The 17114-nt window shown below is 32.8% G+C and overlaps 1 protein-coding gene across 1 annotated transcript; it reads right to left on the bottom strand.

The window, feature by feature from the left end:
* Positions 1–1273: 1273 nt before the first annotated feature.
* On the bottom strand, positions 1274–2606 carry LOC110730433. The gene is made up of 3 exons (XM_021910236.1): positions 2133–2606; positions 1817–2048; positions 1274–1728 (listed from the first exon to the last, which is right to left on the bottom strand). The coding sequence occupies exons 1-3, from the start codon at positions 2604–2606 to the stop codon at positions 1274–1276; spliced, it is 1161 nt and encodes a 386-aa protein (XP_021765928.1).
* Positions 2607–17114: the final 14508 nt, after the last annotated feature.

Raw genomic sequence — 17114 nt, 5'->3', positions numbered from 1 at the left:
GAGTATAATGTTTCTCGCTCCTCCATGGAATTGGACATCTAAGGAAAGAGATGCTGATATTGTCCAATAAATCTTCTCTAGCTTACGATCCTATTTAATTCAAATAACTCTTTATATACACAAAAATAGTGTCTGCACACACAACAAGAAATCTGCCTTTTATTACTGACCGTTAAAATCTGTCGCTAAAACTGGAAAATCCGTCAGTAAAAAGTGAAGACGGAGAGAATTAGGGGAAGGGGCAGCTGGTGGGAAATAAGGGTGTAGGGTTTCTTTCTACCCTGTCTTAGATAGCACCATCTTTGTAGAAAATGAATACAAATTAGAGACCGCGTAAGCAGGCGCTAACATTCTTTAAGCGGTCGCTAATTTGCGTCCGTCTTAGTTTGGTCAGTAATTAACGACATATTTTAAAAACGGTTAGTAGTTAGAGACTGATTTTCAAAACGGTTGGTAATTGGCGACTAGTTTTAAAAACGGTCAGTAATTAGTGACCGATTTTAATTTGGTGGCTAATTTGTCATTTCACTAATTGATTTGATGCCGGTCGGTAAAATTGGTCGCTAAAAACGCGTTTTTTTTGTAGTGTCAAACTAGCACGTGATGACTAATTAGTTGCATGCTCAACGAAGCCCACTAAGGCCCCGTTCACTTCACCTTAATTTTGCTGAACTGAAATTATTTTTACTAAACTGAAATTATTTTTACTGATTAAAACTGAATTTTACTGATTAAAACTGAATTTTACTGAACTTATTTTTACTGAAATTATTTTTACTGAACTGAACTTATTTTTACTGAACTGAAATTATTTTTACTGAACTGAACTTATTTTATTGAATTGAATTTATTTTTACTAAACTGAAATTATTTTTACTGAAATGAACTTATTTTTACTGATTTAGATATTATTTTTACTGATTTAACATATATATATATATATATATATATATATATATATATTAGGTAAAATAATCTATTTTTGTAATTTATATAGTTGGTATATATAACGATAATATATTATGCCAACCATTTAAATTTACATAATATCGTATATAAAAATGGTTGGCCTATATATTATGGGAATATGTATTTGATATACTTGTATATGATATTAGGTTTAGAGATACTGCCTTTAATTTCATTGCCTAACTTTACAACCAAACATACCAAAACAATAAAACTAATAATAATAAGAATAAAATCATAACTTTATTATAATCATAAATTATTACAAGGATTGCTTCTTATTGCATATGACTATTTAAGTTTATTATTCAACGTCCATATGATGATCTTCTTCCTCGATGTCCCTAACTGATTGCCAAATATGTTCTGCTATCTGATTTTGTACTATATCCATCTGAGCTTTCCTACCTTCATCAAATATGGAGTATTCCGCTCTAGGATCAACATTTGCACATCTTTCTGAAATTGGTATCCCTAAAGTGTACAATCGGATAAAATTATTAAGAGTAAACGTTGATAAGATGATTGATAATTGATATGTTTGAGACATTTGTGGCATGTTTTTCAAAATTTTCCATTGCCCCTTAACGTTGCCAAAACACCTTTCAATTGTAGTACGCAATGAAGAATGACGATAATTGTAATGTTCTAGCATTCCTCGAGGTGGAGGACCATTGTGAAATTCCGGCATATGATACCTTGTCTGCTTGTCTTTAATTGGACTCAAATAACCGAGTGTGTTAGGATAACCAGAATCCACTAAATAATATTTTCTTGATAAGAAAATAAAATTTATATTAGAATAAATTATCATGCTAAAAGAAAATAATATTAAAGAATTACCTACCTAGAGGAGGGTGTGGAAATTCGAATTTAGGATCAGTTAAGCAATTTCTCCACACCGTTATATCATGAGCACTTCCTTGATATCCAACATTGACAAATGTGAATAACCTATTAAAAGAACATGAGGCTAGTACATTCCAAGTTTTAGTTCCTTTACGTCCTCGAAACGGTTGACCATCACCATCGGACACAACTGCACTAATATGAGTTCCATCTAAAGCCCCAACACAATCCTAACACATGAAAAAATTAATTTTTTTATTATTAAATTATGCTTTTATAAATGCATTTATATGAAAATTAAATAACATACTAACCTTAAAAAAAGGCCAATATAATGAGTTTTCTTGTACTTCTAGTGGTATATCGGCCAAACCTTGATAAGGACAAATTAAATCACATGACAATCTTGTCAATGCTTGCAACACCCTTCTGAAATATTTGCTAATTGTGGATATTGAGTGCTTAAATGTGTCAGCAGCTTGGCGTTGAGATGCCCCTCTTGCCAATATAAATAGAACAATTCCTACTTGTTCGGCCACTTTTACAAACCTTCCGTCCGATAATGAAGTTTTTTCTATCATCAATTGGACTAGTCGCACAAACATATCCCTATCCAATCTTAGTTGCTCTTTAAACAAACTAGGATGAACTGTTAACAACCTTGTTATATATGCTGATCCACTTTCACCCCCGATCCTTAAAGGTAAGCGATGAATTGGGGTAAGGAGTCTCGACAATTTATATAGTACCAAAAACAGTATGCATTTCTGAAGCAACTCATTGTCCATTCTACAATATAAAAGCAACAACAAGAAGTGAGATCTCAAATTTAAACAAAAAATATAAAAAAAAATATAAAAAAAATATTAACGTATAACCTTCAATATGTAGATGGTTACAAAAAGTATTGTATATTTTTATGATTGTCCAATTCATCCCACCCAAGTAGTATATATATATATATATATATATATATATATATAAGTAATTAAAAGTACATGCAATACAATGATTGTTATTTTTATTGTAAAATTAAACCCTTAAGGCTTGTTTTGTATAAGGTCATCTCAGGTATAATGACATTTGTGTGCAATTTTGCATGGATTTTCATATTTCAACGTACAAGGAAATGCATCCCCACCAGCATACAATTTAGCTCTAATCATTGATAATCATAACCACTTAAGTTATTACAGCCTTTAGGTGCATGTATTATCTCATCAATTCATTACAAAGGGATGTTTCATGAAAATTTAATTACAAAGTCAGTATCATCTCATCAATTGATGACTCTGTACAAACTAGCCGAATGCTGATACTACTTTAATGAGGAATTCGATCTGTAATAAACCGTGAATCTTCAAAAACGTGTAATTTCATTCTGTTGTTACCTATTCCTTTTATAATCAAAGGAGCTTGTACATAAACCGGAGCATGCATGATTTACACCATACCAAATCTATAATAGTAAAAAAAAATAATAATAATAATAATAAACATACAACGTCAAAAGAAATAAAATGAAATTATTTTATTCATATTATAACAAAGGACCAAAGTTTTTATTAAAATAAACACTCATTTATTTCATCGTAATAATCTCCACCACATTAGTTTTTACTACTTATGACAAGTCCAAGTCATTTATTTCATCATCTAATTGGGGAGTATAATAGTCTCTAGGAAAAGCTATACCCCTTGACTTTAACCAAAGCAATTTCTGATGATTAGTAGTAAGTGCCATGAAAAATTCCCCATTGTGATCTTTAGTTAAGTACTCCAAAACATGGATATAAAAAGAATCACTGTAATCTTTCATTTGAGGAATCTCTTTAAGAGTTGCAGCAAGAAGATTGAACTTTTCTTGTACTGGATTACTTTGTACCTTTGATGACTCAGCCTGAATAGTTGACTTCACAAGCTCTATACACTTATCAATGTCACTCATCCTCTTTTTATTAATTTTACTAGTTTCCCCCAAACTCTTACGCTTTCCTAGAGGAGGTGATATTCTAGAAGAATCATTCTCATGATCTACATTATTATCCTCGGGGGTTAAATTTAAAGGATCATCTTGCTCATCATCATTGTCTCCTGTGGGTTCTTGATCTTCATAATCGGAAAATAGTGATGCATTTTTTGCCATTGATGGGGAGATAGCCAATTTATTGGTTGCAAAAGTGCCCTTAAAATAAGCATGCAGCAGATCTTCATTAGCTAATGGCCTCTTCAAGAATTGTATGGGTCTTCCTTTATGTTTTTGTATAACAAAATAATTACGGTAACTAAAATTACTACCATACATAATTAACATAATTTGAATAATAGATGACAGAAAACAAAGTTTAATACCTTAACAAATGCAGCCCACCTATCATCTTGTTTGATGAGAGGGCAGCCACTAACTGCATCAAAAGCAAGACCCGTCCAACCAGCACCCGTCTTCAATTCATACCAAGCTATATATTTTCCTTTCAAATCTGCAAAATGATTTTGCAGAGATTTCTCAGAAAAAAATTTGTCCAGTTTGCGCATTCAAATTACGCACAATTTTTTCCCAATCTAACTTTGAGTTTCCATCTAATTTGTGTTGGAGAAGAATCTCCAAAAAAAATTTAGTAGTGTCATTGGTGAATTTGGTTCTCGAACCCATGAAGATTTGAAAGCTATAAGCTCGACTTGGATGAACTAGAGCTATGAAAAAGAGATTTTTATAGGCACTATAGTGTACTATAAAGATACTTTGACATATAATTTATGATCTTTATTTTTCCAAAAAAAAAAATTGTACAATATTGTGAAATCTTACACACAATATGCGTGCTAACCATATATATGTACTCAATTTAGGAATTTACTTTCAAAATAAAATAAATATCTTAAACAATCCTTTTTAAACAAAAATTTATATTTCTGTTTAATAGTTAATTACATTTTTTTATGCAAATAATTAATTACATTTGTTGAAAATAAAATAAAACATTCTACAATTTATTAAATAAGAGTCAAACACACTGACACAATTATGATATATATATATATATATATATATATATATATATATATATATATATATATATTAAACTATATAGTTGATCATTAAAATAGTTTCTAAAGCAGGAAGTTGGAGTTAACGATCTCAAACCAAAAGACTTTAGCACAATTTATGACATGCATGAAAAAAATATTGTTAATTAAATTTTTTGTTTGAATTGTCAGTCAATTTTTTACTACGTATATGTTGGTTAACTGCATGTAATTTACAAATAATTATAGCAAATATTGGTAGATTGATTGATCATATCAAGGCATGTGATATTTAAGCAAAAAAAAAATATAATGACATATTGGTAGTATTGTATAGATCATGCATATATAATCATATATGAATATCATATTTCAATATCTTATTGAATTTATTGTAATTGATTAGGTATGCTATTACGATGAATTTTGTTACCCTTTTATAAAATATAGTACTTGTATTTACCAAATATCACCGACTACAATATTATCAATAAGACATAATATTTTATACTTGACAAAAAAAAAGATATTATATTTTATAACTATACAATATGTGATAAAAGTATAGACAAAAGTGATGTATAAAAAAAATATATGGGAAGTATTAAAAAACCTTGTACGACAATATTTTGCAATATATGGAAAAAATAATTTACATAAAAAAGCCAAGTAAAAAAAAAGCATCAAAGTACATGAACTTAAATTAATTTTGCTGAAATTATTATTGCTGAGCTTAAATTATTTTTACTGAACTGAAATTATTTTTGCTGAACTGAAATTATTTTTACTGAACTTATTTTTATTGAACTTAAATTATTTTTACTGAAGTTAAATTATTTTTACTGATTAAAACTGATTTTTACTGAACTGAAATTATTTTTACTTAATATTATTTTTTTAAGGTGAAGTGAACAGGGCCTGAGTACATGAACTAAAATGTTGCTAAATTGTATCCTCCTTCAAAACCAAAAACAAGTCTTAATTCTTAGTCCAAAATAATTTTCAAAACGAACCCTCCAAAATCTCATTATTCCCTTAATCATATGTTGTTCCAATTATTTTCTTAAACATCAACACCATTATTCTGATCATTATCATTATTTTTATTTTTCTCATCATCACCGTTATTTTGATCATTCTGGTTTGTATAGGAGATTGACTTTTCACCATCAACACCATCTTTTCCACTTTCTTTTTCCCATGACGACACAATTACAAAAGAAATATTCTTTCAAAGACTGATATATTGATACAACTTCATCCAATGATGATTGTACTTAAGGGTTAGACAGGAGTTTCTAGGTTTGAATAGCTATTGGAGATTCACTATAAGTCGATGATCTTTGTTTCACTTCTTTGAACTTTGTGTAGCTTTGAAAAAAGAGTTGTATATTTGTTCAATTCTTTAATGTCCTGCAAAGAGTTGTATATTTTGGGTGGTGGATTATGGTGGTTGCCATGAAAGGGGGTGAGGAGGTTGGAAGAGAGAGAATAAAAAATAAAAAAATAATAAAAAATAAAATACATTTTAACCAGCATATATAACAAGTTGTAGGTCGTCAAAAGAACTTGTAACAGAAGATTTATGTCAAAAGTGAGATTATTTATGAATTAACCAAATATGAGATTATTTTCAGAAGACCGAGTAAAGGTGGGATTATACCTTTTCAATTTTTCTATCGTATTTTCTTAATTGAAAAATTAACTTGTTTTTCATCTACTTTTAGAAGCAAAAACATGTTATTATCATCATGTGCAGTCAATGTAAACTCCTTATTGTACATTTTTAAATTATATTGCTTTTTTTTTTTATTTTTTTTTTGGCTCTGAGAGTATATAATTTATTATTTGAATTACATAGTATGTATTTAAGTTGGATTAAAATAAAACAACTAAAGACCAATATATATTGACTAAATTTCATTTTATTTAACAATGTATTACAATAATTTTTATTTTATTTTGTTTTTCTCTAGTATATCTTATTTATTAAATCCATCAAATTCTGATCAAATATCAACCCTCAAGATTTTTTTAATCCAAATTTTGAGGGTAAAAAAGGTAAAACTCTTACTTGGTAGAATTCAAACCTTAGAGTTCTAGGGTAAAAAAAATATCTTAATTTTTAGGGTAAAAAAATATCTTAAGTACCCTCACTTGGTAGGATTCGAAACTTAGAGTTCTAGGGTCTAAGGTAAATCTCTTACTAAAGTAAGCCAACACTTTATTGTTATTGCACTTTTTCAATTGTATTACTCATAATTACACTTTGTTTGAGAATATATATTGTATTGTATGATTTACAACAAAAATCCACCGTTTGCAAGTCTTCTCAAAATAGTCCCATCTTTTAAAAATCTTGGAATAATCCCACCTTGTAGGGATATTTTCTCAAAATGGTCCAAGTGATTTACAACCAAAAGAATTGATAAGTTTTTTTAAACACTAAATTATCAAAAATAACAATTAAATTAAATTATAAATTAAAAAATAAATAAATAAACAAAAACCACCTTACCACCAGCCAGCCAGCAGCCCCCCTCCCCCTTCTAACCCGCCACTTGATACCACCCACCCCCGGCGACCAAGCCCCACCATCGGACGACCCCCCCCTTACCCCTTAATAACCCCGGCGACCAAGCCCCACCATCGGACGACCCCCCCCCCCCACAGCCTCCTCCTTCCTTCCCCCACCTGAAACAACCCTACCTCCCTTTCCCATACTCCAAAATGGTGAGGGGGTCGTTTTGGGGTGGGGAAAAGGAGGAGTGGCTGTTTTGTGGTGGTTAAAGGGAGGGCGGTCGGTTTTGGGTTGGGTTGCTGGTCGGAGTGGTTGTTTTGGGGAGGTTTAAGGGTAATCGCAGGTGGTTGGGGAAAGTGAGGGGGCTCACAGACGGAAGGTGGTCTGGTTTGGGTGTTGGCCGGGGGTGGACAGACGTTTGCTGACGCCGGCGTTGGGGTGGAGGCTTGGTTATGGTGGGAGGGAGTGGTTGAGTTTTTATTTATTTATTAACCTGTTATATACCTACAAACAAGTTAAGGGCCATCTTGAGAAGATAGCACTAAAAGGTGGGATTATTCCCAGATTTTTAAAAGGTGAGACTATTTTGAGAAGACTTGCAAAAGGTGGGATTATTGTTGTAAATTTTTTCCTTTTCAAATTGATGACCAATATATGATACTAAATTTCAATTCATTTTAATAATGTATTAATTTTAAAACCAAACATGACTAGGCACTAGGGTATTAGCTAGTAATATTTATTTCGCATAGTCAAAGAAATACATTCAAATCCATAAAATAGAAGTAGAAAACTAAGTTCAAAGGAGTGAAACGACACTTGCTTGGTGACAGGTAGTTAGGAAGCAGATCATCAAGGAAACTTAGAGTTGAAGCTCAATAAAATGAAAGTAGCTGAGTGTGCCCACACCATCTATAAACTCAAAACATGGAATGTGCTAAACCTAGATCAAGTACTAGGTTTGATATGTTTTCGCTCCCCCTTTCCCTTTCTCATCTAACGCCTTTTGATTTGTCTCGATTACTAATAGCTGCGTTTCAACCATCAATCTAGACAAATTATTCTTCCACATTTACGAGTACTACCTTTCTTTTATAATGTTATTAATACACACTATGTTTTTGTCTGTATATAATGTTATTAAGATATACAATATGCATCATTTCATATTTGATGAATACTTTATTTCCTTATATTATCTTATCTTTTTTACCCCACAATATTCATAGGAGTACTTTGTGACACTCACTTGATTTTAATTTATGCACGCACTTAGCACATAGCTAGGCCCTATTGCCCCTATGGGTTTTGGATAACAAATACTCTATATATGAGGGCACAATGATAATTTGATGTCTATAAAAAGGTGGTTTTTCGGATAAAAATGATCTTTTTTTGCATACTAATATACTATTATGCATGTACGAAGTATATAATTTCTATCATTAGAATATACTTTGTAAGTTGTCTTATTGGTATTGTTACTACTGTTATATCTAACATCAATATAATATTTGATATACTATTCACATATTTATTTCTACCGTTAGAAATTATTTATCCCATTACATCATTTAATGATATTATTTACCTATCTAATTATACCTAATACATCTGTCAATATGCACCAATGATTCTCCTTTTCTTTCGTTCATGACTCACCTAATTTAAAACACTCCCATCTCTTCCTTTGCTCAAATTTTTCTTACAATCATCCATTTTTTCACGAATACTCTCTCGTTTATTATTTTATTTTAATTCTTGTGCAAAAGTAAATGTTAAAGATATTTTATTATGAAATAGGGGTAGTACTTTAATAATTTTATTTAGTCAAATATACACCAGAGTAAACAACTTGGACAATATAGTGCCATACTCCCATCAACAAAAACATACTTAGAGTATAAAGATTGCGAATTTTATGGACGTACATATATAATGAGGCCGCCCCAGTTAGTCAACATGAGAAACAAAATTTGTTTCTCAAGAGATTATATTTGTAAAATTACAGGTAAAACCACTACTTCAAATAGCGGTTTTTTGCTAATGACAGTAAAAAAAAGTGCTTTTATTTACGTCTTTGCCATTTGAGAAACATAGTTTGTTTCTCATGTTGAGAAACTTGGAATTTCTCATATATATCTATTAATCTAACAACAATGATGGACAAAAGTATAGTTCATTTGACATCTTTTGTGATTCAATAACTAATGTAATTTGCCATTGACACTTGACATATGTTCTTGTAGAATATGCTAATGTTACTACTAATGAGTAGGCTCTTTAACAAGCAACAATAAGTGCATTGCAGTGTGCACAAAGGTTGAAAAATGGCTTAAAGTGGGGGATGAAATCAGATATGTTATGCCCCAAAAAATGGAGGAAGAAAATCATTAATTAGTAACAGTGAATAAGTATGAGTACCCACGCTCTTTATCAAAGTATGGGGGACCGATTGGAGTAACTGATAACAGAGGGGACCTAAATATATACCTTCGCCATTATGTCAATTGCCATCTTAAGGACACTTGGCAAATATTTTGTAAACAATCAATTTTACCCCTTCTTTTCTTTTATGGTTTACCATACCTCAATCCATTTTTTTGAATTAGTATTTGTAGGCCTGGTACATGAAATTGAGGGGGAAGGGGTACTCATCCCCAAGTACTGCAACTAAGAGGATTTTACCTTGTGATCTCAGGATCACAAGGTGCATTTCTCACCAATTACATCTTCTTTAGCACTATTCTACCATTTCTTTGTATGTACAATAAGAAAAATATACTTTAATAATCTCAACTTTGCTCAATTTACTTTAAATAATCCAACTTTTGATTATTCCACAATACTCCCAATTTTCACCTGCGTTTTGTTTCATCAATCCCTAACCGATCAACAAAAGTCAACAACCTTTTATTTTAGGTTACCTAATACATGTCAACACGTGATTGGTCCAAAAATAAATAAAAAATTAAAAAAGAAACAAAAAAAAAACAAAAAAAAATATTAAAAATTCAAACCACCAGCCACCAATGGTGGCCCTTCTCCCCAGCCTACCCCTAAACCACCCCTTCTCATCCCCCCGCCACCGATTTTCGCCGACGAACCTCCACTAACACCAGAAATCGGTCCCCCACCCTGATCCCACCACGATAACCGCCATCATATCACAATGCCGCCACGATACCATTCCCCTCCCCAACCCAAACCTCCCCTCAAAATGGACCCTCTCCCTTCCCATACCGCTGAAACCAGCGCCACCTCTCCCTTCCTATACCACCAAAACCGCCCCCTCCCTTCCCCCGACACCCTTCCTTCCCCACCTTCGAAATCGGTCCCAAGCTCCCAACGACTACGGCTTTGGGGCTAGGTTGGGGTGGGGGGAAGGGAGGTGTCGGAAATTGGTGGTGGGCGCCTAAAATCGGAAATCAAGGTTGGAAAAAGGGCAAAGCTGGGGAGGCCGTGGCCACCAGAGGTGGTCATGGAAGGCTTGGGCTTTGATTATCTTTTTAAAAAAAATTATTAATTTTTTTGAACCAATAAACAGTGCCATGTGGCAATTATATTTTCTAACAAAAAATTTAACCCTTCTCTAGGTTACTGATAATCGGGAGTGAAGAAAGAAAACACAGGTGAAAATTAAGATTATTGCAGAATAATCGAAAGTTGGGATAATTTAAAGTAAATTGGGCAAAATTGGGATTATTAAAGTGTATTTTTCCTATAAAAATATACGTAGTATATTGATTAACGATTACACACTTTTCTAAAATTTAAATTTAAGTAATCTTCCTAACAGTTTTAGGGTAAGTTGCTGTCAATCTATTACTCTATACAAAAGTGAAATCTATTTTGGAGGGAGTTTTCTCTCCTAAACTTTTTTTTTTTGGAAGCATAATTGTCTAGGAAGTTGATTAAATTTATTTAAATTATTGCTATATTAAATGAAAGTTTTTTTTCCCTCTCTAACCCCCTACAAATCCTGCCCAAATTTCACAAGTGACTTATGAATTTATAATTTTTTTTATTGGAAATATTTTCTCTCTCATGCTTAATATTGTGCATAATAACATTTTATCACTCTTGAAAAGTGATACAAAAGTAGTATGATAATAAAACTAATTCAAAAGTCCTATTAATTACTTCATTTACAAAGTATTACAAAGATTATTTTAGGCAATGTATTTGTCCATAGAACAACTAATTTCTAATGGTCATAAGAGATATTTAATATTGAGCCGAAAATTGCAATATAGAGACTTAGGTAATTAAGCTATTGGGGTTTTTTTACTATTCTACCATTTATATTCCCTTTGATCTTCCTTCTCTAATGTATAGAAATTATGACATGACAACATCTCCAAGCCAACTAAAATTTATCAAATAAAAAAATTGCCTACAATTTGTTTCTTTAATACAATTTTTTTTCTTAAAAAAAAAATAGATGTATTAAGTTAAAACTACAGACATCGCATGGGAACTATCTAGTCATATACAAATTGGTTTAATAATTGAGTTGTTATGAATTATAACTAGCCACGCAATATAAATTAAATATTAATAGATAAATGACTTAAATACAAAAGAAAGGAAAATGGAAGAATAAGAATATTTAAACATTAGTATCCCTACTAATGCATTTGACGCAAGACAAATTCCTCCTTCAATCAATCAATTATACAAATCTAATCAGGCCACAATTTATCATCTAATAATTCTACCTAACACTTTTATACAAACAGTTAATATAATATAATATGATAGTTAGAACTATTAATGCAATAAACTCTTAGGGGGCGCTTGGTATGAATATTAGAAATGGAGTGGAAAGGAAACTAATAAGAGAGAAGAAAAGAATCATTTATTCCTTACCTTTTCATATATATGGTTTAACCATGGAAAGGATGCACTTAAACAGAATTCCCTTTTTTCGTTTGAGGAGGGAAGAGTAATTGTTACCTTAAGTTTTAGAGAGGTAAAAAATAGGTGGAAAATACTAACCTTAAATAATGGTAATTGTTACCCAAACACTTCGTAACAATAATGATGTTATTGAATCTGTTTCCAACTCAAAACACTCTTACCAAACATGCTCTTATTGATCTTAACATATATCAACCATTTACCCACTAATGAGCAAGCAAGCTCAAAAAGGCAATGCATATATACTAGAATAACCAAATTGTAGTAACCAAATAACCCAAGAGTAGGAATTCTTGAAAACAGGGAAGGGATAACCATATTTGGGGAGCTCTTTTGGTTTGACTAAAGGTGTGCATCGTGCCGTGTCGTGCCGTGCCAGGCGGGCCACGGTCTCCGGCGGGCCGTGCCGTGCTGTGCCACCGTGCCGGAGTAGGCATGCCGTATCGTGCCGCCCAAAGTCGCAGGCCAGCCCACAGCACGACACGGCCCACGTGCCAAGAGGGCCCGTGCCATGCTGGCCTAGTGGGCTGGCCAGCTGGCTGGCACGCTGCTGGCGTGGCGGGCTGCTGCCTTTTCCTTCCTTTTTTATTTATTTATTTATTTATTTATTAATAGTTTATAACTTATAATCTTATATTATTATTTTTCTAAAATAAATTAAGTTTAATATTTATGTTTTATTATTTTTTATATTTAATATTTAAATTTTTATATTTAGTTTATACTATTACTTTATAGTTTTATGTTTATAATTTATTACATATATTTCTGTATTATTAATTATTAATTATTATAATTTTATTTGTAGTATATTAATTTACAAATTATAACTTAACGGAAAAAAAAGGCAAATTGGACTTTGGATGTGAATAATGCATACCAATCAATTTACAAATTGTTCGGCTTCGGCTTCAAGGTCGTTGTCGTCGTAAGAACGGTCTTGTGAGCGATTTTCCGCATCCAACCAATCTTTGAAACACACGCACATTTCAAGTGTTTCGGGTTTTAGACTTGTTCTTCTATCGTCTAAAACCCTCCCGGATGCGCTGAAAGCTCGTTCGGAGGCAACGGAGGAGAATTGGATACCAAGAATGTCTCGTGACATTGCCGCCAAAGTTGGATGATTCGTGCTTTGTTGTTTCCACCATGCAAGGAGGTCGAACCTGTTTATCTCATCGTCGTCCATGCCTTTGGTGAAGTCGTAACTCAGGTACATTTGCAACTCCGAGACATCGCTTTGTGTTCTCCTTATTGATGAATCACCTGAAAACCTTGAAATCAAGTTAGTAGCTAGTGAAAATAAATTTTTGGCCTTCTTACCTACGTTTTTGGATGGTTGGGAAGGGCCTGAGCGAGGAACGGTTCCATATTTGGCTTCATAGACTCTATATAAAGCAAAAAACTGATCCTTCACATGAGTCTTATAGGTTTCTACATTATCGTCAAGAAGCATGCATTGAAAATAAATGTCAACTAACATAAATGTATTTTCATACTTTTTCCTAGGATCTAATATGGAAGCAAAAATATAAATCAAAGGAATTTCAGTATAATATTTACGCCACTTTGTTTCCATTGCTGGAAGATACTGATCATAATCACTTTGGCTGCGATGATCAGCGAAAAGTTGGGCGAGTAAACATGCATTTGAAAGAAAGTTTTGAGCACAAGGATTATAAACAGAAGAAAAACAATATGTCATGTTATATAATTGTAAAAATTGCATATATCGTTCACATTTATCCCAATCATCCTCATATATAGCATTGTTTGGAAATTTTTTGTTGTAAAAAATTGTCAACGGATTCTTGTACTCAATTGCGTTGGTTAACATGTCATAGGTGGAATTCCACCTAGTTGGGTAATCGATTTTGATTTTTACAGCCTTTATCTTTTGTTGTCTTAGAAAACTCTTCCATTCTTGGTATCTCATGTTTGAGCTATTAATAGACATAATAGCTTTTCTAATTTTTTTATAGTATGGACTCATTGCTCTAAGTCCATCTTGTACACACAAGTTAAGAACATGGCAAACACATCTAGTATGAAGTGCGTCACCATCTAATATTACATCGGTCAAGTTTTGTTTGACATAATTAGCAGTATATGTCAATGCGCTTGCATTGTCAAATGTCATAGACATGATTTTATCTCGAATGTTTTATTCATTTATTGCTTCCATTAAATGGTGAGCAATGTTAATACCGGTGTGGGGGTATTCCAGGATTTTGAAATGGATTATTCGTTTTTGTAACAACCATTGATCATCTACCCAATGGCAAGTCACACATAAATAGTGATATTTATAACCACTATCCCAAGAATCGACAGTCAAAGATACTCTACAGTTAAGGTTACTCAATTCGTCTTGTAACCACATTTTGTACTCTAGGAAGTTTTTCATGGCGGCGGAACGAACGGTTTTCCTAGAGATTCTTTTATGTTGGGGTTGTAATTCTTTGTTAATGTAAGTGTTAAATGGGTCACTTTCGGAGATAAGAAAAGGTTGTTCGGCGTGTACTATCATTTTCCCTAGTTCATCCCTATCCCTCTCATAGTTGTAGGAAAAGTCGTGTGGATGGAATTGGGAAATTTTTGGCTGGGTTGGATCACTAGATGGTTTTGCACAACTTCTCATGTGTCTACTTAAGTGTCCCGTCCCCGATTTGGATTTTGCCGAAAATGGATGACCACATGTTTTACATTTTTCTCTTGTTTGGTCTCTACTTAGGAGGAAATAACGTCATACCTCACTTTTGCGGATTTTGATATGTACCATCTCACTTTCGGTTAACCATTCCTCATGTGTGTTTGGGAATTGGGTGTTTGTAGAATCGGGGATTTGTTGGTTAGTAGTAGAGCCGGAGGCATTTAGGGTTTGTTGGCTACCTTGGCTATAATAAAAATTTTGTGGGTCAAAGTAATTTGGTGGGAATTGACCAAATTGTGGAAATTGGTTTGGTGGTGGAAATTGGTTTAGTGGTGGAAATCCGGGCATATTGTAGGGTTGAAAACTAGAAGTACCATCTCAAAGCCTAGGGGGACGTTACCGGGGTCATTGGTTGGAATGGTCGGACTCGGAATTTGGGGACTCGTTGGATTAGGTGATAATGGGTTGTTTAATGTCATAATTAATAATAATAATTTTAATAATAACTAATTAACAATAATAATAATTAATAACAACAATTTCAACAATAATAATAACAATAATAATAATTAATAACAACAATTATAACAATAACAATAACAACAATAATAATTAATAACAATAATTATAATAATAACAATAATAACAATAATAAATTAAAGATTAGTTTAGATCTTTTAACCGTGCTTCAACGCTTTCCACTAATTACGATTACGAAGTTTTAATTTTTTCGATATTAAGAAATAATATTTAGAGAATTTAAGAGAATTATTAGAGAATATAAGAGATTAAGGATTATTAGAGAATATAAGCGATTAAGAGAAGAAGATTGTGAATTTGTGATTTTGAAAGTGAATGGAATTGGGTATTTATAGGGAACTTGGGAAAGAAATTGGGGGAAAGATGGCCGTTTATGGTCGTTGGAGCAACGACATTATAGCCGTTTGTTACTGTTGGCACGCGGGCCATGCCAGCGGGCCAGCACGACGGGCCAAGGGCGGGTTCGTGCCGGGCCGTGCTAGAAATTTGTATCTGCTGTCCGTGGTACGGCCCACGGCACGCCCGGTGACCACCGTGTCAGGCCGGGCCAAGTGTCGGGCCGTGCCTTGTCGCGTCGAAGACCGTACCGTACCGGGCCAACCCGACCCGTGCCCACCTTTAGGTTTGACCTTATGTCACAACGTTAATTGTTGACAACATTTTTAATAAGGAAAATTATGTAAAATAAAATCTTTATGTATATGAATGTATCCACATTATTTTAAGAATTAAAAAGAGAGGTAATTAACGTTAATGCAGACAAATATGTCAATAAACATTTTAGAGAATATAATTATATAAATATTATTTATAAGAGTTATCTCAAATTTTTAAAAATAAGACACAGAAATTGCCAACTGTTTAAAATCTGTTTGTCACTGGACTTGTTCAATTGTTCCTAACTCTTAGCATTCAAGCTCAAAAATAGCACATATTCTTACATGCATCCTTGTGTAGCTATTCTAGCTACAACAGCATGAAAATCAGGCCCAAATAGTAAGAAGGCCTAATAAATTGGACTTTTTCTATTGGGCCTCTCTCATCAAAGTATTTATTATTTGAAATCACTTTTTTACCTTTCTCAAAAAAAAAAAATCATTTTTTCACAACATATTTAGCGTTCCTTTGAAATCTCCTCCACCACCACCTCCGGGAACCGCCACCATTACCACCGTCCGCCGCTCATCTTCTTTGCACCACCACCGGAAAACTTTCTTCCTTTAATTTTTATTCATTTAAAGAATTGCACTGGTGGTAATTCAAAACAACTACACATTCTTTTAGAACGGAAACTTATTTCTTTATTACAATCATTTAAAACCGTTTGTCACCTTTATCAAGTTGAAGCTCAAATTTTTGTTCATGGGTTAGATCATAGTTACTATGTAGTCCCTAAAATCATTGCTCAGAGTGCGGTGTTGAAGCATGTTAGTTATGCACGCTAAATGTTTTATAAAATGCCCGAACCAGACGATGTTATTTATAATGTTATGTTTAAAGGGTACATTCAAAATGGGATGCACTATGAAGTGATTTCTTTGTTTGGGAAAATGATGGGTTCTTGTGTTAAGCCAAGTTGTTATACTTTTCCTATGATTTTGAAGTCTTGCGGAAAGTTGTATGCTTTGTGTGAGG

Source organism: Chenopodium quinoa, unplaced genomic scaffold (assembly GCF_001683475.1).
Source record: "Chenopodium quinoa cultivar QQ74 unplaced genomic scaffold, ASM168347v1, whole genome shotgun sequence".
Classification (NCBI taxonomy): domain Eukaryota; kingdom Viridiplantae; phylum Streptophyta; class Magnoliopsida; order Caryophyllales; family Amaranthaceae; genus Chenopodium; species Chenopodium quinoa.
This window is presented reverse-complemented; position numbering and strand designations above follow the sequence as displayed.